At 51.9% G+C, this 25,687-nt stretch overlaps 11 protein-coding genes across 11 annotated transcripts; 6 read left to right on the top strand and 5 right to left on the bottom strand.

The window, feature by feature from the left end:
* Positions 1–536: 536 nt before the first annotated feature.
* SCP_0507000 (predicted protein) lies at positions 537–1,496 on the top strand (the record flags this gene model as incomplete). Its single annotated transcript, XM_027758757.1, has 7 exons — positions 537–548; positions 601–714; positions 777–805; positions 866–940; positions 993–1,051; positions 1,101–1,232; positions 1,327–1,496. The coding sequence occupies 7 exons, from the start codon at positions 537–539 to the stop codon at positions 1,494–1,496; spliced, it is 591 nt and encodes a 196-aa protein (XP_027614558.1).
* Positions 1,497–3,807: 2,311 nt separating this feature from the next.
* SCP_0506990 (hypothetical protein) lies at positions 3,808–6,067 on the top strand (the record flags this gene model as incomplete). The annotated part of the gene is made up of 6 exons (XM_027758756.1): positions 3,808–4,346; positions 4,403–5,188; positions 5,243–5,268; positions 5,321–5,389; positions 5,447–5,715; positions 5,768–6,067. The coding sequence occupies 6 exons, from the start codon at positions 3,808–3,810 to the stop codon at positions 6,065–6,067; spliced, it is 1,989 nt and encodes a 662-aa protein (XP_027614557.1).
* An 842-nt stretch (positions 6,068–6,909) lies between these two features.
* SCP_0506980 (aldolase) lies at positions 6,910–8,165 on the top strand (the record flags this gene model as incomplete). The annotated part of the gene is made up of 4 exons (XM_027758755.1): positions 6,910–7,173; positions 7,225–7,505; positions 7,570–7,774; positions 7,830–8,165. 4 exons carry the CDS (start codon positions 6,910–6,912, stop codon positions 8,163–8,165), a joined length of 1,086 nt encoding a protein of 361 aa, XP_027614556.1.
* A 266-nt stretch (positions 8,166–8,431) lies between these two features.
* Positions 8,432–10,735, bottom strand: SCP_0506970 (predicted protein; the record flags this gene model as incomplete). The annotated part of the gene is made up of 1 exon (XM_027758754.1): positions 8,432–10,735. One exon carries the CDS (start codon positions 10,733–10,735, stop codon positions 8,432–8,434), a length of 2,304 nt encoding a protein of 767 aa, XP_027614555.1.
* Positions 10,736–11,292: 557 nt separating this feature from the next.
* SCP_0506960 (hypothetical protein) lies at positions 11,293–13,331 on the bottom strand (the record flags this gene model as incomplete). The annotated part of the gene is made up of 8 exons (XM_027758753.1): positions 11,293–11,434; positions 11,519–11,924; positions 11,981–12,205; positions 12,273–12,321; positions 12,376–12,395; positions 12,454–12,584; positions 12,716–13,018; positions 13,087–13,331. 8 exons carry the CDS (start codon positions 13,329–13,331, stop codon positions 11,293–11,295), a joined length of 1,521 nt encoding a protein of 506 aa, XP_027614554.1.
* Positions 13,332–13,819: 488 nt separating this feature from the next.
* SCP_0506950 (Zuotin) lies at positions 13,820–15,240 on the top strand (the record flags this gene model as incomplete). Its single annotated transcript, XM_027758752.1, has 6 exons — positions 13,820–13,904; positions 13,956–14,179; positions 14,239–14,314; positions 14,367–14,772; positions 14,824–15,091; positions 15,145–15,240. The coding sequence occupies 6 exons, from the start codon at positions 13,820–13,822 to the stop codon at positions 15,238–15,240; spliced, it is 1,155 nt and encodes a 384-aa protein (XP_027614553.1).
* Positions 15,241–15,827: 587 nt separating this feature from the next.
* On the top strand, positions 15,828–17,083 carry SCP_0506940 (Glutathione S-transferase 3; the record flags this gene model as incomplete). The annotated part of the gene is made up of 4 exons (XM_027758751.1): positions 15,828–16,023; positions 16,082–16,269; positions 16,334–16,486; positions 16,541–17,083. The coding sequence occupies 4 exons, from the start codon at positions 15,828–15,830 to the stop codon at positions 17,081–17,083; spliced, it is 1,080 nt and encodes a 359-aa protein (XP_027614552.1).
* Positions 17,084–18,643: 1,560 nt separating this feature from the next.
* On the bottom strand, positions 18,644–19,290 carry SCP_0506930 (hypothetical protein; the record flags this gene model as incomplete). The annotated part of the gene is made up of 2 exons (XM_027758750.1): positions 18,644–19,099; positions 19,171–19,290. 2 exons carry the CDS (start codon positions 19,288–19,290, stop codon positions 18,644–18,646), a joined length of 576 nt encoding a protein of 191 aa, XP_027614551.1.
* Positions 19,291–19,607: 317 nt separating this feature from the next.
* On the top strand, positions 19,608–21,051 carry SCP_0506920 (hypothetical protein; the record flags this gene model as incomplete). The annotated part of the gene is made up of 4 exons (XM_027758749.1): positions 19,608–19,634; positions 19,698–20,374; positions 20,486–20,561; positions 20,623–21,051. The coding sequence occupies 4 exons, from the start codon at positions 19,608–19,610 to the stop codon at positions 21,049–21,051; spliced, it is 1,209 nt and encodes a 402-aa protein (XP_027614550.1).
* Positions 21,052–22,998: 1,947 nt separating this feature from the next.
* On the bottom strand, positions 22,999–23,327 carry SCP_0506910 (hypothetical protein; the record flags this gene model as incomplete). The annotated part of the gene is made up of 2 exons (XM_027758748.1): positions 22,999–23,254; positions 23,305–23,327. The coding sequence occupies 2 exons, from the start codon at positions 23,325–23,327 to the stop codon at positions 22,999–23,001; spliced, it is 279 nt and encodes a 92-aa protein (XP_027614549.1).
* Positions 23,328–23,507: 180 nt separating this feature from the next.
* On the bottom strand, positions 23,508–24,267 carry SCP_0506900 (hypothetical protein; the record flags this gene model as incomplete). The annotated part of the gene is made up of 3 exons (XM_027758747.1): positions 23,508–23,592; positions 23,643–24,091; positions 24,148–24,267. The coding sequence occupies 3 exons, from the start codon at positions 24,265–24,267 to the stop codon at positions 23,508–23,510; spliced, it is 654 nt and encodes a 217-aa protein (XP_027614548.1).
* Between the last annotated feature and the right edge of the window lie 1,420 nt (positions 24,268–25,687).

Raw genomic sequence — 25,687 nt, 5'->3', positions numbered from 1 at the left:
TTCAATCCTCATCCTCAGCTCTTTGACCATCCCGAGGGTTGCTCCCAACTTTGTACGTGCATTCAAAATATGGGCCTTCTCCTCTTCAAACAAGATGCAAACCTTCTCTGCACGTTCCCGAGCCTTCTCAGCAGGTATGATTGAGAAGATTCCCTAACACCCTGAATTGCCCCAGTTCTCATGCTGATGAGCTGGCTGGGAGTCAGGTGGATAATGATGAGTTGGCTGGGGATCAGGCTGGGGAGCCATCTGAGTCTGTGTGCTACCACTAGCCTTGCCGGGTAGGGTTGGGGCAGGATTCTGGGTCCTCATGAGAAGCGTGTAGACTATGCTGGCATACCAGTAACAATTTCTTCGGAAGAGACTGTACTGGGTTGAGTAATGGTGTGGCTCACCATTACTCAACCCAGTACAGTCTCTAAGCAACCCTCAGGGTGGTCGAAGAGCTGAGGATGAGGATTGAAGAGCAGGGGATGAGGATTGCTGGCAGGAAGCTGAAGCTTGCATGCCACGTAGTTGGGTGTGTCTTCATCGACATGAAGTTACAAGTCAGTTGTACTCCCACCTTCTCACAGATTAATGGCTTATACGGACCCGCAGCTCACTTTCCTCAGAGACAATGTCTTGATCAACAACAATGTCTTGTACACCTTGTACCTCTTTGGCATCAAGAAGGACATCTCCTGTCTCTTGACCTGTGTCTTCCCAGACAAAGTTTGATACCCACTGAATGAGACGAAGATCCACCTCGGCCTCCCACATGAGAGCAACTTCAGCTACATGCAGGCAAAGAGGCTGGTGGACAGTGAGTGCCACGTCCAAGTCACCAGGTCCAGTCCATCGTCTTAATTCCTGGATTGTGCAGCATGTACAAGGACCAGTACGGATGCAACATCACATCCGCTATCCCGATGAACATCTTTGGCCCACACGATAACTAGTCAGTCATCCGCATCTCCTATTTTTTTTTCTGACCTGAATGTGTGCCTCAGTGATCTCGAGAGCGCACATGTCATCCCAGGGCTCATCCACAAGTGCTACCTCGTGAAGAGTATGCTCTCTGCCCTATCTCGTTTTTACGCCACTGACTCTGTCCGCAGAGAACGGCACGCCATTCATTGTGGAGGACACCGGGAAGCCCCTGCGACAGTTCATCTACTCTCACGATCTCGCGAAGCTCTTCATCTGGCAGCTGCAGGAATACAAAGATGTCAAGCCACTCATCCTCTCTAGTACACATTCATCTACATCTCTTCCGTATCACATATTAAATTTCTGTGCCATGGCTGGCCTGATGTGTGGCATGCGGCGGAGGAACATGAGGAGATAAGCATCAAGCAGTCGTGGACGTGATCGTGAAAGCGATGGAGTTCAAGGACGAGTACACCTTCAATACCAGCCACACTGACGGCCAGTTCTGCAAGCCTGCATCAAACAAGAAGCTGCTGTCACTCATTGGCGAGTTCAAGTTCACGCCGTTCAAGGAAGGTTCATAGACTGCTCCCGCTAGCCTCGTTAATAAAGCTGACCGTGGCTTGCTTCACACAGCATTAGAGGAGAGTGTTAGCTGGTTTGTGATGAATTACAAGGACGCCAGGACAAGCAAGGGGCACTAGAGTGATGATCTAGACACTGAGACACTTGAAAGGACTGGAGCGCGCTATTGTACATGCTGTGCTAGTAGTAGTATGCTTCATAGAGCATGTACACATTTCATCATGTAGAAATAACAGCAGAAGAACCATTCATACAGATGCTTTCAGCCGGATGACAGGCACGTACCATCCAAGGCCATCAGGAAAACCCAACTTTTTCTTAGGGACTTATTTAGACTTTTAGGTCTGACAACCCTTATTTCAGGTCATAAGTATTTAAATAAGTGTCAATAAGTCAAATTTCAGACACTCAGGGAATATGGCTTAGGCCCTTTTTGTCCTTATTCCCTTAAATAAGGATCATAAGTCCATTTAAGTCATTTAAGTGCCCTTTTAAGGAAAAGTTTGGTTTTCCTGATGAAGTCACCCAGCCAGTTCTACAGTTAAGCTCAGATGTCCACTGGCAGGACATGATGAAGGGTTGAATGAAAACTTTTGCCCTTTAAGTTTAAAAAAGTGGGCACTGTGAGAGAACTGGGGCTGAGTGACGTATAAACAAGTGAAGCTTGACTCGGAGCTCGAGCTTGAGACCCTGGCAGGAAGCTGAAGCTTGCATGGCTAGCTGCTACACGATCATGTGGCCCAGCTCACCACGTGTTCAGATTTCGTTGGTGTCAGTGAACGTCTGCGAGATTCAATTTCTCTATTCTGCTGTTGTCTTGGATGCCATAAACATTTTGATGTCAAGCATCATTATGTGCACGAGAAATTGAAAGATAAATATAACATACGGTGATGTGCCGTGCATGCTCGGACCTCATCATGCAGAGCACGTTCACGCCGAGTCTGAACTAATATCTGGATTTTTCGACCCTAGTGCAGATCCGATAGAGTGGACAAGAAATATATTTCCACACATCAGCAAAACCCAACTTTTTCTTACAGAGCTATTTTGACTTTTCGGTCTTACAACCCTTATTTAAGGTAATAAGTCTTCAAATAAGTGTCAATAAGTCTGATTTCAGACACTCATGTAATATGCATTAGGCTCCTTTTTGACCTTATACCCTTAAATAAGGATTGTAAGTCCATTTAAGTCATTTAAGTACCCTTTTAAGTAAAAGTTGGGTTTTGCTGATGCACCTGGTGCAGCAAGCACAGCAAGGGGTCTAGGACAAGGGCAAGCACGGCTTTGGACATGGAGATAGTCAGTGGACTCGGGAGGGTACAGCAACGAGACTCTGGGAGCGAACATGCACCTGCACGTTAAAACTGCGAGCGCTTCCACGTCCGATCATATTGTGTGCACAGGCTTGCATGGAGATATTTTGCACCAGTTAGAGCTGAGGGTGGGTTGTATGATGTCTGAAATATTGCGCATCGTAGACGCGTGAGTGCCGCTAGGCGTGAGGGAACGGTGTGGCCGACATGAAGGTTTGAACATCCGGAAAAGGAAGAAGTCGATGGCTTTGGATCCTAACAAGTGCAAACACATTAAATCTGAGCCTCTTGTATTATGTAAGTATAATTATTCAATTTAGGATAGGTTGTTTCTAAGATATGCTGACTATATGCTATGCTGTGCTGGTACGCTTTGCTGATAACAATAAAGGTACAAGCGGTACGCCATAATGCTCAACGTTCACTACTACTATCAGTGACCCGGATATGCCATATGACCCAGAAGTGCCATAATTTCTTCTGTGGTTTGATCCTCCTGTCCGATTCCCTCGAAATTATAGACAGAGAGTCATACATACTCTAATTTAATACTGTAAAAGTTTGGGAAGCAAAGATGGCTCACTTGGATCCCAAGAAATTCGGGATTGGAAGACTGTATTTGGCTGGTGCCACACCTCGGCATCTCTCCAAGGTGTCCAATACAACTAAAAAAAATCCGAAAAAATGGTGTATGGTACTCTGTATACTACAGAAACATTATCTGAGATGCCGCAGACAATTGAGCAAGATGTCGTGCTGCGGGACCAGAAGTGCCATATTATGGCACATCCGGGTCATCGATAGTAGAGCAATACTTGCGGCTTCAAACAGCTTTAATTATCTCTATCGATCCCGATCGATCGAAGCCGAACTCTGTGTAACATGACTCGCCGACGGTAACAACCTCAGCACAGCACAGGGTCGGTGAGCTCCATCTGTAGTACCCACTGAAATTACGTATTACCCAGACCAGTATTGTTTGTCTCGCAGAATGGCCGCGCCAGTGTCTAAATTCCCGGAGCAGGAGAAACTCTCGCCGGAAGAAATGGCTGCCTCAGATCAGATATCGGGCTTGAAGCTCTCTCAAGACGCAGTTCATGTGGTGTACTGTGTTGGCCCGAAGTACAAAGCTGGCGATAATCGTACATCTGCGCTATGGCTGGCAAAGACATCCAAGGAAAACGGTGCGCGAAAGCTTACCTCGGGCGCAATGAACGACTATTCGCCCGCGTTCCACCCAGTCTCGTCCGATATTTACTTCCTGTCCGATCATCAGAAGGCAGGAGACCCCGCACAGATATACACCCTCCCGATCTCTGCTACGGAAGACGACGAACCATCTGCGGTCACGTCGTTAGACGGTTACAATGGCGTCAATTCGTTTGTAATCTCACCCGATGGCAACTACCTTGCTTTTATACAGCAGAATAAACCATCCTACAAGGATACCAAGGAGCCTATCTCGGTCTGGAGAGAGAAAAAGGATATCGGTTCTCTCTGCTTGATTGATCTACGCCATTCTACCAAGAGGTAAGTTATTCATATGCAGATTTACGCCTTTGCAAATGGTCATGCACCATCAACAGTATACGAACACTAGTCTCCGTCGATGCGCACGTAGAGTCCTTCGCATGGAGCCCAGATAGCTCTTCCATCATTTATCGCTTGCTCAGCCATCCTGACCTCGAAAGCCACGCATTCCCAGTAACGGAGGCAATCGTCTCCATCGATTCCGGAGACGTGCACGGCACCTTCGAATACCCCAGATTGCCAGCAAGGCCCACCATCTGGAGACACGATGGCGAGCTAGTCTTCATCCAAGTCCGATCGCCATCCTACCACTGTTCGTCTAACGCCCTTTGGAAACGTGCATCAGACGGCACCTCTGCAGCTACATATGTCGCCTACGGCGATGACGATGATGTCGAGACGGTTGCTGATCTCGGCGTGGATTCTCAGTATGCGGTGGCGGTCGCTTCTGGGCTTGATACTAAATTCGACGTCTACAATGAAGACCACAATGCCTTCACTGCCTTCGAGACGGACAATGACATGGCTGTCTCGTATTTGGCTTGGGACATGAGATCGACCGCGGATGGGCATTTCGTCCTCGTGGCACTAGTCAGTTCCAGCGTGCACGGGAAGCCCGAGGACGTCTGGTGCGGGGTCACCGAGAAGGGAAAGAAGGGCACGCTGTCAAAAAAGCTGTCCTTGCATAATTCTTGGTTTACAAGCGCAAAAGCTCCGGTGACCACGCCGTTTGAGTGGAATAGTACAGACGGTCAAAATATTCAAGGCGTATTCTCTTATCCCAGAGGTGCTGAACTCAAGAAGCTCCCTACTGTGGTTGTCGCCCATGGCGGTCCTTACGCGTAAGTGCCCAACACAAATCATGAGGCGACGAGACTTTGACACTATACTTCCAGGCGTGACACGCTGGCTTTACCACTATGTGAGAAACTCGCCGATAAATTTCGCCCTGATGTAACGCTGAACCTTACTAGACATGGGTTCTTGGCGTATCTTCCTCGCCTCTCATGGTTACCTCGTTTTATCACCGAACTACCGCGGTAGTAAGTAGCAGCGATTAACGCAGAAGGCCAGACGCTCACCTCATAGTATTCGGTCAGGTTCAGGCCGGGGTGACAACTTCGCGAAAGCGGCAAACGGCGGTATGGGGACACTGGAGTGGACAGATATTGAGACGATGGTCGAGCACTGCATTGGTCAAGGAATGGTCGACCCTGACAAGCTCGCCATTGCTGGGTACAGCCAGGGCGGTTTCCTCACCGCGTGGGGGTGCACACGACCCAACAACACGTTCAAGGCTGGCGTTGTCGGTGCGGGGGTATCAGACTGGGGCCTGCTCGCCGCCACTTCTGACATGCCGGATTTCGAGGTGAGTCCGAATAAGTCCTATTTGTAACTGAGGTTTTATTCATATTTTGGAGGCTCATCTTGGAGGCGCCGGTCCCTGGACACCGGGCGAACCGGTCTATTTGCGAGGCAGTCCGCTGAAGGACGCGAAGAACGTGCGTGCACCCCTGCTCTTCCTGCACGGAAAGGACGACAAGGTGGTCCCCGTCACTCAGGCGATCGCCATGCTGCGAGGAGTAGAGCGCGCTGGCCACGCTAGTGTGAAGCCCCAACTTGTCATCTATCCGAGAGAGGATCATGGGTTCGAAGAGCGCATCCATGTGGAAGACGTTCTCCGCAGGCTGGTTGAGCACCTTAATCTGTATGTCAAGTAGTAAACCGTCTGTTTGGTTTTGCCTAAGATGATTTGTGTACCATTAATTGCAATGGACTATGGGACCGAAAAAATTCCGTACATGTTGGTGTCGAGCCGTGTAGATTCGACGGAGATTCGACAGAGATTCATATTCAACATCGGCGAGTTGGGTCTTCCCCGCCAGGCAGGTACACGGACAGCTTAAGTTTGGGAAGTATTCGGAACCATGTTTAGAGTAAAGACGGTGACTTGAGGACAACACGGAGCATGCACAGTCACAGTCCGTGAGTATCTGGTGAATAGGGTGTGTCATCTTGTATTGCTACACTGTAAAGGTCACTCTGAAGGGAGTGCTACTTGGTCCATCGCAATGCACTCGCAACCAAAAAACCTAGCAGTATCGTAGGACATCATATTCAGCTCCTAGACAGAAATATCTGTAGAAATGCAGGGCGTACAGACACCAAGGCCAGCCATGACTCGCTTCCCCGCAATCGAGCCTGGCATATGTGCCCGAGACTGATTGAGGGCATAAACCCCCAAGCCACCTAGTGCTCCAGTACCAATCACACGGCAAGCAAGACAATCTTGAGGTTTCGGTGCTGCCTGTGTCTCTGCGCCTTGCGAAGGCACTCCGGACTCAGTCGAAGGCATTTTGTCTCAGCCTCAGCTGGCGAGAGTTCGGAATGGAAAGGGCCGGGAAAATGAATGGATGATGGCAAGTAGTGCTCAGTAGTGGTGGTGGTGATCTGAGCAAGACAACTTTAGCGCCCGTAACATCGGGTCACCTGCTTTCCCCTTGAGTCTGCTCTCAGCGTGTACGACACCCTCTCCGCTTCACTTTTGAAAGCAGTACGCGTAATGCATCACCGAGGAGCTGCTAGTTCGCTGCTTTCTTCCGTGAAACGCGCCCGAGACTTATTCAGGACTGGTCGATGCACCTACGCGACCAGTGCGAACCCCAACCACGTCAGGATTGTCGAAGTGGGTCCGAGAGATGGTCTACAGAACGAGAAGGCAATTATCCCACCGCAACTGAAGGCCGAACTCGTTACGAGGTTAGGCAGGGCAGGCCTGAAGAATATCGAGTCGGGCAGTTTCGTGAGCCCGAAGTGGGTTCCCCAAGTGAGACGCTTGATTTCATTCGTAGATATATGCTCATAGTCGTTGGTACAGATGGCAGGTACAGCAGAGGTGCTTACATCGATGGAGCGCCTGGAAGGGAACCACTACCCGGTGCTCGTGCCAAACGTCAAGGGACTTGATATGCTGCTCTCGCTGCTGTCCGAGCATCCTCCTTCCCCGTCTAGCGAACCTCTGACGGACGAGATCGCGGTGTTCACTGCGGCGACGGACGCATTCAGTCTGGCGAACACGAACTGCACCATCGCTGAATCGCTTGAGCGGCTGCAGGACGTTACAGGACAGGCCCTGTCACAGGGTCTCCGGGTACGAGGGTACGTGCAGGTTTCGGATGCCCTCTGCGTCGCATTGCGCGTCGCCGACCATCCGTCGTAACAGATACGTAAGTGTCGTGGCCGTGTGCCCGTACACCGGGAAGGTGGACCCGCTGCGGGTGAAAGCCATAACGCGCGCTCTGCTCGACATGGGCTGTTACGAGGTTAGCCTAGGAGACACCGTCGGCGCGGGTACTCCAGCGGCCATCACTGAGCTGCTCACCACGGTCATGGGCGACGACCGTGGTGTGCCGCCGAGCAAGCTTGCGGTACGCTTCCTCCTCCGCTGCTATTCGAGTACATCCTCACAGGCCTTGCATGCAGGTCCATTTCCATGACACGTACGGTACTTCACTTATCAACATTTTCCTTGCGCTTTCCATGGGTATACGGACTATTGATGCCGCCGTCGGTGGTCTCGGCGGGTGTCCGTATTCCCCAGGAGCGACAGGCAATGTCGCGACAGAGGACGTGTTGTACGCACTTCGCGATAGTGGACATGAAGTAGATGGAAATTTGGACGCGGTTGCGGAGGTGGGGGCGTGGATTTCTGCTCAGCTTGGCCGGCCGAATGCGAGCCGCGCAGGGAAGGCGCTCTTGGCCCGAAAGGAGCGGCAGCGGGACGGTGGTGCGGCAGAATCGGTAACGGCCAAACTTTAGGTGTGTATTTCTGAGACCTATATGATTGTACTTTTATCCGTGCAGGAATCTATAACGTTTCTTGGTTTAACTTTATCTCATACGTCGGCATAACGAGTCAAAGTTTTGCATTTCTCTTGTCTCGTGGACGTGGCCAGCGTGATGGCGAAGATCTCGATTTCCTGTTTCAATTTGTCAATATGGTACGTGATTCGTCTATTGATCGTTACTGATACAATTGCTGCAGAATCTACACTGGCAATATGATTACGTTTGATTGTTCCATTTCAAACCTGACGATTCGTGCGTGTCTTCGCCTGCACCACCCGCCGCGCACTGCCAACGAAGTCCCCATGCAACTGCTGGATTCGCTGCCCCATGGGGATCTTGCTCGGGCGTGACGGGGATCCCGCCGGCACTGCTGCCTGCGTTCGGTCCCCTCCGCGCACCCCCTTCCCGCGTGGACTCCCCTCGTTGTTCTCGTCCCTTACCCGCATCCCCTTCCTATCAGCACCCGCCTTAGCGCGCTTGGTAGTCATCTTCGCGACCGCGGCCTTGGTCGAAAAAGTGAAGGTCGCAGCGTTGGTCGTATTGACGAGGACGGGCCGCGAGATCGACAGCCGTCGGATCGCCTTCAGGTTTCTGAGCACTGGCACCGGCAGACGGGACCGCTTCTCTGGACTCGGAGTCTGCCTCTCTCTGGGGCTGGGCGAGCGCGAGAAGGCTTCTGGCGTATTCGTTTCGAGGAGGTCGCTATGCATCACCATTACCAGCTCGTCTGAGTCGTCGAACTGTGCTTCATCCAAGTCCGAACTCTTGAGGACGGAGTCCTTTCGCTGCGGGCTCGGGCTGAGCGAGTTCGCGCTGGATGATCCCAATGAAGAGGGCGTTGCCGAAGATGAAGGGACTTCGCCCGTGTGGTCACAGGATGTGGGCTCCTTGCTGGGCGTGCTTGGAGCAGGAGCTGCCGCAGTCGGGGTAGTGCAAGAAGGCCTAGAGCTTGAATCGGAAGCAGAGACCGTGGGGGTCTCTGGACGCTCATCCATACTGGCAGACTCGTTGACGATGCTTTCGGTCCCGTTCACAGGCTCAGGCTCCTCCGGTACCACGGGGTCTGCCGTAGTTAGCGGTGCTTCCTCTGCTGGCTGCTCCGACCCCTCCTGTGCCTGTTCAAGGGCGATGAGGTGCGCCCGCCTGCGTCTGGACCTCGTTGACGCGGTACTCGCCTGTGTGGACGCCGATGCGGACGGAGTGATGCTCTCCCTGCGGGCCTTCAACTCCACACCTGCGCCCGCGTTCAACCCGAACATGGACCCGAAGCCGAATCCTGTTGATCCAGACAGTGATCGGGGGAACGAAGGCGAGATTGTGAAGGGCAAGGCTATGGAGGAACGACGCGAGGTGACACTAGGTATTGAGTGACTGGCCCGGAATGTCTCACTCGCAAGTGGAGCCAGGTTTGCGTACGCAGACGAGGAGGACGTTGAGGGCCGGACCGTGGATGACGTCTGGGAGGCCGGAAGGACAGTCGAGGACGGTCGCGTCGTCATGACAGATAGGGGAGGAACACTCGCAGCGGACGAAGTCGTGGGGAGCGCTGCAGGAGACACAGCGAACTCTGTGGTCTTGGACCGTTTGTTTACCCTAAGAGGCTGCGTGCCGTTCCGGACACCCTCCAGGAGCGTGTTCACTGCCTCCTGACGCGCTGGTGGAAGCACCTCAACGACAGATGAGACGTCCGACGGGGATGGAGTGACCGTCGCCGCATGAGCATCGGCTTCCCTCGCAGCTCTCTTCCAGAATTTGGCACGCTTCCGCCAATCGCGCAGCTCCTTCCTCGCACGAAGTGTGCACTGCACCTGCGCCAGGTATTCTTCCGGAGTACGAGTACCGATCAGAGGCTCCAGTAGTGTTGCCCAAACACTATCTGGACGTGCGGTAGCCTCCTTGATCGCGGTGACGAGAGCGGCTTCGGGGTCTGTTCCAGCCGAGAGGTCCCGGTACGCTCGGTCAAGTACAGGCTTGTGCCCGCCTATTGCGATCATAAGCTCGATGAACTTCCGGTGGCGCAAGCGCTCCGTCGTCAGCGCAGTGTTCTCTGCTGCAAGCACGCGTGCATGGTCGTTGTCCAGCTGACGATTGAGAAGAGACTGCGAGTGTGCAAGGTCTGCCTGGAGAGCGGCGACAGATGCGGCGAGCTCAGCGATAGTATCCCGTGCTGTCCGAAGAGCTGCCCGCTCTGCACACAGAGCGGTTTCCAGAGCGGGGACGCGTTTGTTGACCTGATACTGACGCTGCAATGCGGTGTCAAGCTCGCGATTCCGTTCCGCAAGGGCTACGAGAACGGCTCGGTCGGGCTTTGGATCTGCACGCGTGTTGGGAAGGGGATAAGGGGAGGGCAGGTGCGGTACGATTGGCTGGGACTCTGCAGAAGACCTGAGATTGTGGTGAGATGTTAGGAACGACAAGGGAATGGCGGTCACGAAAGGAGCGAAGACATCAGTCGGAGGTTCGTGAAGTGTAAGTTCATCGATGCATGAAGTTGACACGGGTCGCGAGGCCAGCGTCGCCATCGGCACAGGTGGCAGCATGGCCAGTGCACCGTCCGATTTGGTACGGCGATGAAAGAGGAGACTCAGTCTAGGGAACCGCATGCTGCTGGGGAGTACTCGATGATGTGGAACGGAGGAAAGAGCAGAGGGCCCGAGCGGCGAGCAGCGGGGACGTTGAAGTACATCCCCTGTTGCGGATGACAAGAAGTTGACCGAAGAGGCTGACAGCGAACAACCCAAAGAGTAAATTCGGGTCGGAAGTCATAGGAATCGGCTTAGGACACGAAAACACTCACTTCGCACCATCGACACGCAAGTTCATTGAATATATCACAGCTTGATCCCTTTAAATTATATTGTAATTCAGAATAACGCGACCGTACGCGGCTCCCGCTGCTACCGGTAAGGATCTTGAACACTTGCCTCTTTGGGCTTGGGCGATCACTGCGTTTCATAGACTCGAGTTGTTCGTTCCTACAAAGTACAGTATATGCAACGCGTCTGCTTTTACAGAAAGGTACTTCGCACTGTTGGGTACCATAAACCCAGATAGATATGGATAAATCGGGTCACTCTGAACCTAGGGTCTTTAAGTGTCAATGTTTGCGTGAGTCCACGTGCAAAATCCAGTCTCGGTGTCTTCTCCAGGAGCCCGCTTCCAGCTGGACGAAGGCTTTCAACCGTTCCAAAGAAAACGGCAGAGCTGGATCAGCCTGCAACGCCCACACAACGTACGATCTAGAAGAGGTGTTCAGCGGAACATCACACATCGGTGATATATGAAAACGGGAAATGAAGACGCGTTGGGCAGACAACACTTACATGACGGTGCTCTGTGCAAGGGGGTTCTCCTTGCTCCTAAGAGTCTCGCAAATCGTCTGCAATGGCATGTTACTGTTGTGCCAGAGGTTGTACGCCCTCATGTGTTGCGGGCGTGGGGGCTCGCGCACGTCGGTCACATAGCCGAGTGGTCGGGAGAAGCTATATGTTGAACTTGACGAGGACGTCCTGCTTACAGTTTGAGCAGTGCTGGAAGTCTTCGCGGAGCTTGAGGTGGACACAGCGACGTCGGCGGCCGTGCTGGCTGCGGATGACACAGTACTATTGCTGGAGTTGCAGGTGACAGAACACGTATATGTGGAAGGGACCAAATCTATCTTCCTCTCGGCTGCAATGGCAAGGAGGCGCTTGTACACCATCAATGCACAATGCGCATCGTTCGCCGCATCTGCGCCTCCGCGTCAGATACCATAGCAATCCTCGAGGGAGGCAATGGGTACGTACATGTGATCTGGTTCTGCGTCAACGGTATTGCCTCCCAATTGCCGGTACGCACCTTGCCCTTATCCAGGGTCTTGTTTGTGTACATTTCCACCATACGGATGAGGCTGACAATGGAACGCTTGTAGACGGTGTGGAATGCTGGGTCCGCTTGGTGTGCAAATGCCCCAAGCTCGACGAGTCCAGCGGCCTTTATTCCAAAGTCGCGGAACAATTTCTGACCATCATCTGCGCAAATGTGAAGAGCTGTAAGCACACAATGGAACAGCAGACGAGACGAGGATATCAGCCTCACTTCGAATATTGGCTCCAGTCTTGACGAAGGTGCGAGATTCGATTACTTCCTGATTCAAGTTCAGTTCACGACTTCAGCAGAATCGTGGAGTATTCTGTAGTACCTTGACTTTCTGCGGAAATCCTTAATAGTGGCAGGTTAAGTAAGTCGCATCAAGCTCATACAGAGGTGCCCGACGCACTATTCATTGCACTGACATGGACCAGCAAAATCATCCGCTCATCGGCCAACTGCACAAGAGCAGTGCGTCGTTCCGTGATGGGCATATTGCGGCGCATGAAAACCCGCCATTCGAGATCAAATCCAAGAGGCCTGACAATAGCAGGAACAATCGTTTTAGTGAATAGAGAACAACGCGCATAAGTGATCAAGCCGGTTGCGCCTTCTCCACAATAACTAGAGTCGTGCTTTGAAGATTTCTTATAGAACGTCTGGGAACTCACCCTTTCAATGTCTGTACTAGATCGTTAGCCTCTTCTTCATGGCGTGTGTAAACAACAGCAGGACCAGGGTTGTAGTCGGTGTACGAGAAGAGCGGCAGAACCGGATTCACTTGTTCTGCCGCGGCTACAGTTTTCGCCCAAACCTCTGATCGGCTGGCGTCTTGCAACTTCTCACTTGCAGCAGCGGCTTTGGCAGGCACAGATTTCCCGTTAGACTTCAAAATCGTTGTCTTGGGTGTAGGAGCGAAGTCTGGGATCTCAGACGGTAACGCTTCACCCGTGGTGATGAAGAATGGGTGGATACTACGCAAAAAAAATCACGGGCGATTTCATTAGTCCGAGAATGAGCGAAATATTACGATTCATCGTACGGCTTCGAGACGGCGCGACTGTTTGCGTTCGCGCTTTGCATGTTGCTGGCATTTGTGTTCCGTTTCGAAGGCGCAGCCTGAGTACCGAGCACCGTTGAAAGTTCCGCATCTAGCGCAGCCAGGAGCTTGGGTTTGAACGCGGGTCGGGTCACGGCTTGCGATACCCTCCTGGAAGGCGAGCTTGGAGGGCTCAGGCGGCAGATAGTGCCTGGAATCTTTGACTCTTTCAGAGCGTGCAGGGCCATCGAAGCTCCCTGACGTCGAGAATATGAGACAAATTGAACACCTGTCATTCTGACTCTAAAGACATACGTTGTACCTCCGAATGTCTGTAAAAAATATCATAATTTGTTAAAGCCATCATGAGAGCCTCAAGGTGAGTGCTTTAGCGATGTCACTACCGTTATGTACTTACAAGGGGCCGAGACACTGTCGATCTCGACTTCGGATTGTGCAGCTGCGCGTTGTTTTACAGAAGTCAGTGATGTGTGAGAAAATAAATGCCACTGATTGCAGTTATTTCAGGAGCCATTCCAAGGCGATGGTCGTGTTAAGGAAAGTACTTCGACGACGCGACTTGAACTTCGCGACCCCAACACAAGTCACGTGAAATGATTGAACGCGCTCCGCCACCATGGGCAAACATGCGTATACAGGCCTAGAATTTTTGACAGATAACATTGTTGCGAACATAGCGTATTGAATTCCGTTCTTTCTTCACCCTCGTTTCCTCATGGCGGCTGTCACGGAAATTCCTGTCGTTCCTCCTCCACTTCCCCCGACATGGACCCCGCAGGATGATACGAAGCCAATTTCTCGTGAGCACATTCGCTAATTGCGGCACGGCCATCGCCCTCATGACCGTTTAGCTTTTGTCGAGCGAAGACTTCTCCCAGCCGGTCCAGCGTATCTGTCGCATATTCGACGCGCAGTGCATAACCTTACATTCGAAGAGCTGGACAAACATGCCGAGGATGAGCAGAAGCGGCTGCAAGCACTCAATGGTACCGGGGCTAACGGCGACGATGATCTGGGCATCGGCGATGAGGATGAGACGGAGGATCTGTTGCAGTTGGATCCCAAGGAGTGGAAGGTCCGTGCCGAAGCCAGTCTCACATGTATTGTGCTCATATTCTACTTTTGTTATGCCAGAAACAAGATCACTACGCTGTCCTTGGGCTTTCACATTTGCGGTTCCGAGCTACAGACGACCAGATTAAGATTGCGCGTACGTGTCTGACGATGTTCTTACTGCTTTCCCGGCCTAAGTATGCAAACAGACCGTAAGAAGGTCCTAAAACACCACCCTGACAAGAAGGCCGGACTCGCGGGTGACTCTAACGACGATGCTTTCTTCAAGTGCATCCAGAAAGCGATGGAAGTACTGACAAATCCGGAGCGCCGGCGACAATTCGACTCCGTTGACCCATATTACGACCTCCTCGAGGCAGACGTACCCACGGCGGCACAGATGAAAAATGCCAAGGACCCGCAGACGTTCTTCCAGGCGTTCTCACCTGTCTTTGAGCGTGAAGCGCGGTTCAGCCGGAAGCAGCCTGTGCCATTGCTCGGTGCTTATGACAACTCGCAGGAGGCTGTGGAGGGGTTCTACGATTTCTGGTACAATTTCGACAGCTGGCGGAGCTTTGAGTACCTGGACAAGGAAGTGAATGAGGGCAGTGATAAGTACGTCCTCATATTCTCCTCTTCGAAGACACAGCCTGATTGCGTAACCAGCCGAGACGATAAACGGTATACGGAAAAGAAAAACAAATCGGAGCGTGCTCGCCGCAAGAAGGAAGACACTGCTCGCTTGCGCAGTCTGGTAGACTTCGCACTCAGCGTTGACCCTCGGATCAAGCGAATTAAGCAGGAACAGAAGGAGGCGAGGGAGGCCAAGAAGAAGCACAAGGGAGGTGCGAACGGCGTGAGCCAGAAGCAGAAGGAGGAGGAAGAGAAGAAGATGGCGGAGGAGATGGCCAAGCTCAGGGAGGAGGAAGAGAAGGCGCGCTCTGTTGGGTCGCACGTCGATGTTTTACTGACTTCTGTTTTCCTCAGGCTGCTCGTGCAGAAGCCAAAAAGGCGAAAGCCGCTGCGGCGAATGCTGCGAAAAAGGCCAGACGACAGCAACGTGCCGAGGGAGCGGCGGTCTGAGCTGGATAGTCACGCATGGTTCCCGTACGTTCATTTGTCCTATTGCAATCACGTCTATATTCTTCTTGCATCAACATACTGTATACCTCTCTGTTTCGCATAGAAATACTGTTGCTCTAGATGTGATGCATACTTGCTTCCTTGTATGTTCTTGCGGTGATGTATCCGTCGTCGTGAAATGTCAAGTGATGTTCTATGTTGACCTTTCAGCCAGCATAATAGCGAGTTTTGGATCTGCGGTGCACTTGTCTATGGCATGCGAAGTAACTTTGGCTGGTCTGTCTTTGTGTCGGTGAGTGCTTTGTCCCCTCGGGCATGGTTCGGCATCATCACCCCTCCTTCTTGTCCAGCGCTAACTCGGTGTATCTTGCGTATTCGATTGACGTAGGTCTACACGAACATTCAGACTGTGCTGAGTAGCATTGCACCGTAGGTGGTAGATGAGTAAGTCAACGCCGATGCCCGCACCCCTCACCGTCAGCAAGCAACCGCACACAGTGGAGCTTTAAAGCCCGTGCTCGAGCCTCCTAACTCACTTGAAGTGACATTGACTCCTAATTCATCCTCTTTTGATCTTCGCACTGAACATGTCTTCTTCGACTACGAGGAAAGTTATCCTCGTCATTGGCGCGACCGGCGCGCAAGGCCTCGCTGTGATCGACAAACTGCTTGAACCGAGCGCGGACGGCGAGCCGTCTCCCTACACCATCCGAGCCCTCACCCGCGACCCGCAAAGCAGGCGCTCACAGGAACTCGCTCACAAAGGTGTAGAGCTCGTTAGAGGTTAGCTGACTGCTCCTGTTCGCGTCGAGGGAGATCTGACACACTTGATCGCTCTCAGGATCGTTCTATGACTTTCCCACTGTCAAGGCTGCGCTCGAGGGTGCGTATGGAGCGTGGGTCAACACGGACGGCTTTACCGTCGGCGAGGCCAAGGAGATCTTCGCGGGCATGCGCATCTTCGAGCTGGCAAAGCAGAGCAAGACCATGCGTCACTACGTGTGGAGCAGCCTCGACCATTCACTCAAGGTGGTTATATTTCAGCGCCGCACTGCGTGGGAACACAGACCCACTCACACATTTTTGGTTGCAGAAAGGCAACTACGACCAACAGTACAGGTGTGAGCACTTTGATGGCAAGGGGCTCGTCGCGGAATGGTTGAAGTCCCAGCCATCCGAGGTCAGCGACACCTCCATGTCTTGGAGTGTCGTCACGTCTGGTCCCTACATGGACATGTTGTACCAGGTGAATCGTACCTGCAGCCATCCAGGCCAAGGCTAACCAATCAACGATGGATAGCCTATGTTCGGACCCTTGAACCGGCGTGCAGATGGCACTTTCGTCTTCGCGACCCCTATCGGTACCGGCCACGTCCCCATGATTGCGCTCTCCGACCTGGGGTTCTTCGCCCGCTACACGTTCGACCACCGAGCGCTCACGTCCGCCGCCGAGCTCGAGGTGGCCAGCGATATGGTCGACTGGGAGTACCTCTTGGCTACCTTCAAGAAAGTCACTGGTCAGAAGGCAGTCATTGTGCACCAGAGTTTCGACGAGTGGGTCATGAACCTCAATAACACTGACGCACCCATCGCGAATGAACAGAAGGTGCTGGAATCGGCACAGACGACCTGGAGAGAGAATTTCTCTGGATGGTGGTCGCTATTCCGGGACAATATGATCAAGAGAGATATGCAGTGGATCAGGAGTGTCAACCCCCACGCGACGACGCTGGAGGCCTGGATGAGGGAGAAAGATTACAAGGGCGAGTCTGCCTTCCTCCTCAAGAATTCGGAGGACGCCAAATCCATCTCTGTAAATCGCGAGAGGGCTTCCCAGTTGTAGAGGCGGTCCGTGATGGGATGATTATGACGCAAGTAGCAGCAGAGTATCAAATCTGTATGAACGTTTATCGAGAATATCAACCGCCGAATCTTCTTTATGATGTGAAGCCTTTCTTCTTCATGTCCACTAGGGGCTGGTTAACGAGCCTAGTTCCGAGCGCTCAGTTGTGGACTGACTGGGCAGACACTGCCATGTTTTGTCAAATTTGGTATCTGATACATCCGTCCACGACAGCCTGCTGGTAGTCAGTAAATACCATGTCCCCGGTTTGATATAGCGATACGTGCTCGCCGCCGTTAACGGATCGATTCCACAGGCGAGGACGTATACCGTCTCAGGCCTACATTCAAGTTAATTGTAAGTAGCGTTGGGCGATCTACGAGGCGGGACAACGTTCACAGTGGTGTTTACTTTCGTCGGGAGATCATCATTAACTTGAAGACCGCAAGCTCGGCTTCCAGTGGGCTGTGGTCGTGCCGGTCGAATCTGCACAAATATCTGGAAGGCACCTAGTCCGTTTCTCTTGTGTCGAATCATGACTGATCAGCGCTTCAGCATTGTATATTTGAATCCACTGCGACAGGAATTCAACTGTGCTCCCACGAGGCGACAGATTCGAGTGACCGGGTCACCCAACGTGTCGACGTGGTGCGTAACTACGATTGCGATCACAGGGGCCCGCACCTAGTCTCCCGTAGGCAGACTACAAAATGATCCCTATGAGTCAGGGAAGGGACGGAATCATATGCCCGCACCAGACATAGGTGGCAGATGTAGATGTAAGAAGTAACGAATGGGGAAAAGGGAGAGGGGATCCTTTGTCCTTCTTCAGTGCTCAGCGTTCAGCTGTCGACTGACGCTGCAGACACCATGTTTGTCTCAAACTTGGTACCTGAACCATCCTTCTGCAGCACCCATGCTAATAATCAGCAAATACCACGGTTTTTATGCAATGTGTACCGCCGCCATTCACCGTGATTGTGTACAACCGATGTGTATCTCACACTTCTTGTAGTTGCCACATTGACAACGCCCAGACCTTGTACGGATGATGGGGCCCGACTCAATGCTACACCAGGAGACGTCTATGGGCAAACGCGCTCCAGGAAGGTGTTTTTTGATAGTGCCATGGTGAATACCACATCCAGAGCGGTGGTGTTGTGATATAAAGCCTGGGTCAAAGCTAGGGTATGTCAATTGGTTGGTACATGGTTGGTACAAGTAACACAAAGCAACGCGGGCCAGCTGCAGATGGGGGAGGGTATGAGGGATTATGTTGAACAGACAGCAAAAGTGGACGAAAACGGGGTGGATTGGGTGGAGGATTCCTTGTATACTATACAATGGGCAACAATGGGCATCCTCCTCGAGAATAAACACGATGACGCACATGATAAGGAGGACGCGAGTGATGTAAATGACCCGAGCGATGGGAATGATGTAGACGACATCACAGAAGGAGGAGAAGGGGTACTGAGAACGATTTAGTATACCGCGATTCTACCGCGGCACGTCTTATTAAGATGGCCAGGAGTTAGACAAAGACATGTAACTCACCATTCATCGCTGGTTCACAGCATCCCAATACCACATTGGTTCCTCCGTAACGCCCAGCTCCTCTTGCAAGATATTGATTACCTCCTGTTCGTGCTCCTCCTCGAGCTGCTCCCAAAACATCGAGTAGTTTGAATAAAGCGCGACCATTCCCTCGTAATCGGGAACCCATGGGGCTGTATAATGAAGACGGGCGTTGCACGCTACTTCCAAGGCCTTGATAACTTCTGAGATGATGGGCATGTCAGAAAGGGAACTAAGAGATACGCCGCGCTTGCGCGCGGCGGGCTCTAGGAGGTTTTTCTCCTTCGCGTAGGACAGCAACTTGTCGAAGTTGACTGCAATGCCGTACTGTAGTAGGGGCGGGTCCGGGCTACCGTCCTTGAGCGACATGAAATCGTATTTGCCGGGAAGTTCGGCAGTGGGAGCAGGTAAACGTTCCTTGGCTTCTTTCAGCCATAGCTGCGTGTCAAAAATACTGTAGTCAGACCGTCGACAATAGACAACCCCAACGCGCCGTGAGCGTCACAAACCTGGTTGTATTTTTCCAAGGCAGCGGGTTTCAACCTGTAGCCAGTGCCGCCGTCTGGTATAAGTTTCCCATTCACATCGCGTTCATAATCGGAGAAACGATCTGAGGCGAGAGAGGACATGACGGATAACGAAGATGAACCTGGTCAAACGAGTAAAACGAGCAACTTCAAGCGTCACGCTCAAACGCCCCAGTCACGTGCTGGAATGTTCATCGATCGATCTCGTTCATCCGTACTCTTTGAGTCTTTCGTTCGTTGTTGTTCGTTCGACGTTCAACCGCTACCGCTCACGAAGCTCACGAGGGTGCAACACGGATAGATTTATCTTTACACCACAATCACCTGTTTTGATTTCTCATCGCGCTTCCAAGAGGACCGTGACTTACCTATCATTCATCACCTTCTTCACCCTTCTGCTCAAGGTCTTAGCATTTTCCATGGCGGAACCGCTAGACTCTCAGAATGTGAGACTTTGTCCTCAGGCATCTGATTCCTTCGAAGTACTAAACGGGCTTTGCTACTGGCAGAGTATTCTCATTCAAAGTACCAGTTTTTTCAGCAAAGTTCGTGTCATGATCAGGCACGCCTGGGCATTGCGTGATGTGGAAAGCCCTTTGTACACACTTTACGGGCATATCTTGACAGCATTCTGTGAAACCGGTGGTGATACGTTGGAGGTCGACCGTGCACTAGGCTGCGAGCCTCAGTCATCCTTCTCTACGCCGACTGAGAAAGAATTTGACCGTCGCATTCCGGATTTCACCATCATGCTCACATTCCTTCATGATCCAGCTGTCTTTAATCGCTTCAGTCCACTGTACAGGCACCCCGTACTTGGTTTCTGGGTTGAAATTAAAACCTTCACCTTCCCGGGGAAGTGGATGTCGGATGAGGGGCAGCAGGCAGCGCGAAGGGCTATGTGGGTGAATATACAGCAATTGAATGAGCAGGCAACATTTGCATTTACACAGTTTGCTGGTGACAAGCTCTACGGAATGCTCATCTTGGGCATATACTTCTCTGTCTTCGAGTACTTGAGGCCCACTCGTCTTCCTCCTCCTACTCATCCACTCCCTCCATCGGTGTTGCACCAACCCCCTTCCGATAGCAATCAGTCATGGAAAAGGCCAAAGCGGAAACGGGGTGACGATGTGAAGGCGCAGACAAATGCCAAACGGGGAATGGAGCGGATGGTCCTCAATCTGTCCGTGAATAAACCCACAGCACTCTACTATAGCGAGCCTATCCTTAGCGAGGATGGAGAGGCCTTCAGTCCCCTTTTCCGAAAGGCTCTATAGGATATTATAACCTCCAGAGAAATAGATATCCCTTTTCAGCCATCCTTCTTCACACCACCGCCAGGTGACCATCATGCCTCAGAAATCTCTCTGGTACACTCATCCAATTTACAATTTTTTTGCATGTCTGACTTTGCTGCTGTTTTTTTAATAGGAAAGCGCTCGCCAGGACCTCGACGACTTCCTTGACCGCCAGGACGAGCAGGTGGAAGACCTTCGTGATGCAGCTGACTTTACCGCTTCTTCCGAAGAGGATACCTCGGGTAATTACTATAGCAGTGTCCGCCCCAGTAACGCCGGCGCAAATCGAAGGACACGTAGCCAATCGCGAGGAGACGATGCACTCTCTGAGGGAGACTTGGATGTCCCATCCTTCGAGGATACTGACGATGCCCATGATAACGCCCAGAGCAACATCGAGGATGATATCCCTCTTGACTTTGACTTCGATCTTGGCCGAGGCGTAGATGATGAGGGTGACGAGAACGATGATGAGGCAGAGAACGATGAAGACGACGAGGCGGAGAACGTGTCGCAATATTCACATGGGACACGTACTCGGGGCAGAGAGTCTACTCGTTAGATCATTGTACTTGTGGTGCGTGTATCATCAGTGTGATATCTTCAGTTGTCTGATGCGATTTTCAGTTCCGATAGAGGGTCCTTGTAACGAAAATTATTCCCGTATAGAGCAATGTAAAAGACATTCCCATCCATCCAGTGAAAGTTGATTTTATCCGTATGTGGGATTCTTCTATCATTTAAGAAACCCCCGAGTCGAGGAACCCGAGCAAGTCGCCTGCCATTTTATCAATATTAAGAAGTACTACCTTTGACACCAGTATAATTTAAGTCCGATTCGCTGAGGCAACGACAAACAAAGATACTTCTACTACAAATACCAATGTAAGTGTAACCGTCGCCAAATGCACGTACGACTGATGATGCTGCGAATACAGTTATGATTCATAGGTATGTCTACCCATGGTGTCACTGCCTTAATGTACCAGAGCAGGTCTTTCAGCAGATGGACACCCTTCCTCTCTCACCGCTGAGCACACTTCGTCTGCACAGCATATTGATGCCGAGCCGCTGCGGCGAGAGTGCCGCCTAGCGACAAGAACGCGGGATTCCCGAGAAGCTCCTTGAACCTGTCCTTGAACTTCTTCAGAGGAATCGGGTGAACATTCGGAACGGTATGGTAAAGGTCCTCAGAGTCAAAATAGACATCGTCAGCCAGCTTAACGCGACAGCCAGATTCCACCGGTAGGACCTCTGCTCTATATCGCTGTAGAACGCGGCGTACATTACATGGATTGCACGACAAATGTCACTGCTGAGTCGAAGGTCCACTCTTGGTTATCACAGCTCAGAACGAGACGGTCTCGATTGTAGGGTGTAGGGAGATGACAACAAGCGAGTCAAACATGGTTTCGCTGCCAGGGGTGTCCACACGGAACTTGAAGAACAAATTCGGTCATACAGCCGGTGAGCATGCCAGCGTGACGTTTTTGTTGCGGAGACATACCGTAAACATTAATAAATTTGGACAACTCCGCACCGATAGGTTTCTGCTTCTGCGCATCCATAAGATTTGTCTTGACGGCTCCATTTCAAGGAGGCCAGCATCGCCTGCATGGAGATTCAGGGAAGAGGCAGACGTGTCGAGCTTTCTTGCCTTCCAGTATGATTGGTCGAAGAGATCCGTCTGGGAAAGTCTCCGCTGGGTCCTTCAAATCATTGTCCGATGCGCTCCATGGGTCTATTTGGCTTAGTTGCAAAAATGCGGATAACTGCCCAGTCTTGATGGTAGCAAGCGTACAGTACCTTGCTACTGGCTTTACCGTAAAAGCGGACCAAATGTTCTTTGGGGACTACTGAAGTGCCGTTACAATAAAGGGGGTTACTGATAATGAAGGATCTGCCGCCGCGTGAACCGTTCCACACGTCTGCGGTGTTCTGCAACCACCCCGGAAGCACCCCTGCTAAGGAACGACGGAGTTATGCTCGCTCGTATGAGTGGCGGAGAACGTGTCTGCACACCGAAGTGGGCAGAGCCTCGCGGAAACGTCGGGATCGTTTTGATGAAAGAAGTTTTGTGAAAGAAGGGTGAGGCACCGCCCAACGAGCTCCGCAGGTAGGGGGCAGCCGCGGTACACGTAGGGGATGTTGGAGTGTACCTAACTGCTCTGATTTTGTCTAGAATTAATGCGCACACTACTTCGAGGTGGTTGCTCACCTGCCATGCAGGGCAGGGTCGTATCAAGCGACATGGCCAGCCGCTTCTCTTTGACTGTATCGTCACTGCGCAGCTGACGTTTCTGTATCGCCACATAGAGGAAACGTCTACCGCACTGATCCACATAGCACTTGACATCTTACATAAAGCCTTTCTCACAGCGACTGCCCATGAGTTGGTGAGAGTGCCACACAAGGTCGACCGTCGGCAGGAGAAAAGACGAGTTCATCAGGTCTGAGTCAAGGAATCTCCATCAATCCATCAATCGTCAAGCGTTAGCACTAGACCAGCTCACGCCTGATAGTCGAGAACGCGCTCGTGGTAACGCGCCATTGCGTGCACAGGTACAAGCTCGTCTACGCCGTCGTTAAAGCTCCCCGGCTTGGTCCACCTGAACTCGTGCATCTTGTCAATGGACTGTCGAACAACTTGCGCGACGTTTATTCTCACTTGGATTACATGACGCGAGAGTGCATAGACGATACCGCCCTGACCGTATCGATTGAAAACGGGCGGTCGTCCGTATGTGCTGAATGACCTCTTACACCTATAAAAGTATCAACCCAGCCCTAATGAATGGACCAGACAGCGACTCACAAAGATCCTCCATTAGATTGCATTGCATCGTCGGCAGCGCCACGAGGGATCACAGTCCTCCTTCGAGCACGGACATGATGGGAGTGCAGACTACGTAGTGGTGCTGAGACGGGAGTATCACTACAGCTTTATACTTGTTTTCTGAGCACACACGAGGGGGATGCAACGAGTGCAACGAGGTCCTTCATGAAATACAATCACTTTCAATTAGAGCGCACTCGGCATCCGTTCCTTTGTGGCCCTTCCGCCGCATCCAGGAAAGGGAATGAGACTCCAGGATTATTCATGCTATGAATTCTCAGCTTCTGAATACCAGAGGCGTAACTAACAAGCATTACTGGTTGGAAATATCCCAATACCACATTGGCTCCTCGGTGACGCCCAGTTCCTCCTGCAGGATCTTGATCACCTCCTTCTCGTGCTCCTCCTCGAGCTGATCCCAAAACATCGAGTAGTTCGAATAAAGCGCGACCATTGCGTCGTAGTCGGGAACCCACGGAATAGACCAGTGAAGGCGGGCGTTGCACGCTACTTCGAGGGCCCGGATAACTTCGCAGACAATGGGCATGTCCGAAAGCGAATTAACGGATACACCACACCTACGCGCGGCGGACTCGAGGAGATTCTTCTGCTTGGCGTAGGACAACAACTTGTCGAAATTGACTGCAACGCCGAACTGTATCAGGGGCGGATCGGGGTTGCCTTCCTGGAGCGACATGAAGTTGTATTTGTCGGGAAGTTCGGTCGTGGGAGCAGGCATACTTTTCTTAGCTCTTTCCAGATACATCTGCGTACCAAACGTCGACGATAGAAGACACCAACGCGCTATAAGCCAGCACAAACCTGGTTGAATACTTCCAAGCCAGCGGGGGTCAGCCTGTAGCCTGTGCCTCCGTCCGGTATAAGGTTTCCGTTCTCGTCGCGTTCATAGACGGAGTAACCCTCGGAGGCGAGGGAGGACATGATCAACGGGTGGTTCGGAACTTAACTTCAAGTTGGAGTCAATCCAAAGCGCGTCGCGAACGTGCAACGGTCACGTGCTGGGCCACACCATCTGATCGATCTCTGAGATCTTCTCTTGAATCGTTGTATAACGTTAGCGACGCAGAAATTTATACCTTGACATATATGCCTTCAAGCTTAAGCAGCAGCCCTAATAGGTCCTTCACGAAGAAGTAACGGTCGAGCCGGAGTTCGTAGTAGTCTTACGTCCAGCGCCAGCTGGGGCTTTCCAGTGGGCCTTGGTGGTGCCTGCACGACCGATACCTGGAAGGCTCCCAATCCGTTTCTCTTATGTCGGAGTATGTAACGGCTGATAAGCATTGAATCCACATAGCCGGCAATTTTAGTCGTGCTCGAAAGAGGCGACAGATGTGAGTAACTTGGTCACTCAGCGCTTCGACTAGTGCGGGAACACGATTGTTGTGGAGATCACACTCGTGAGGACACGACCTGGGTGAAGACTCGGGCTCGTGGCCCACAAAGCTGGCACACCCTTGTCTCGTCCAGGGAGGGGAACTCATGCGAATGTGCGTGTCGATGGCTAAATGAGCTCAAAGAGGAGAGCAGCGGTTGCTCACCTGTCTGACTCGATTCATCACCTGGACTCGGACTTTCGCGCATCAGACGATTGAGCACGATACCAAAGTGGTGACTACATTCATGGTAATGGCATACCGACTGACAAAGTTGATTTCGACGATGGGGATGACTTTCAAGATTGCAACTGTATGAGGGGTTCCGGAGGTGAGTATCGAGGCCTGCCAGAATGCCTCGTTAAATCTTATTAATTTGAGTACGATATTTGGGGTCTTCAAGACTTCCAAGCATGACATCGATGCGGCCGCCAGATCGACCAGGGCCTACTTACTGCTCCGGAGGATGAGTAGGCGCACGAAACGGCACGGACCTCGATACGCCGCTGGAATGCCCTGGAGAGTAGTAAATCGTGAAGTCACGGAGGACTTTGATGCGAGGCCAAGAGCGTAGCAAAGTTCGACAGCAAGACACCGGTCAGGATATGGTGAACTGAAGGGGATGGAAGGCGACTGGATGTAGACCGGCTGGACCATGCAACGTTTCCATTAATCCCGCCATTGCGCATCGCGCACGGCAACAACATCCCCGTGAGGCATCGATAATAGATGTAATAATCAATGGTACTTTTACAGATGCGCGCTGAACTCTAACGAAGGGTCCGGGCGGGAGAACTGACGAGAGACGAGAGTCTGCGGGCGGCGAAAGCTACGCGATACAACAAACAGACGGAAGCGAAACGCGGCGATTAGGGAGAACCGCGACTAAGTACTTAGTACACCTACGAAGTAGATAATAGAATATACACAGTTCGCACTGCGCGCGGGCGCACGGACGACTAACAGAT

The sequence above is a fragment of the Sparassis crispa genome (assembly GCF_003851025.1).
Source record: "Sparassis crispa DNA, contig_000004F, whole genome shotgun sequence".
Taxonomy (NCBI): domain Eukaryota; kingdom Fungi; phylum Basidiomycota; class Agaricomycetes; order Polyporales; family Sparassidaceae; genus Sparassis; species Sparassis crispa.
The sequence above is the reverse complement of the archived record's forward strand: the minus strand, read 5'-3'. Positions and strand labels throughout refer to the sequence as shown.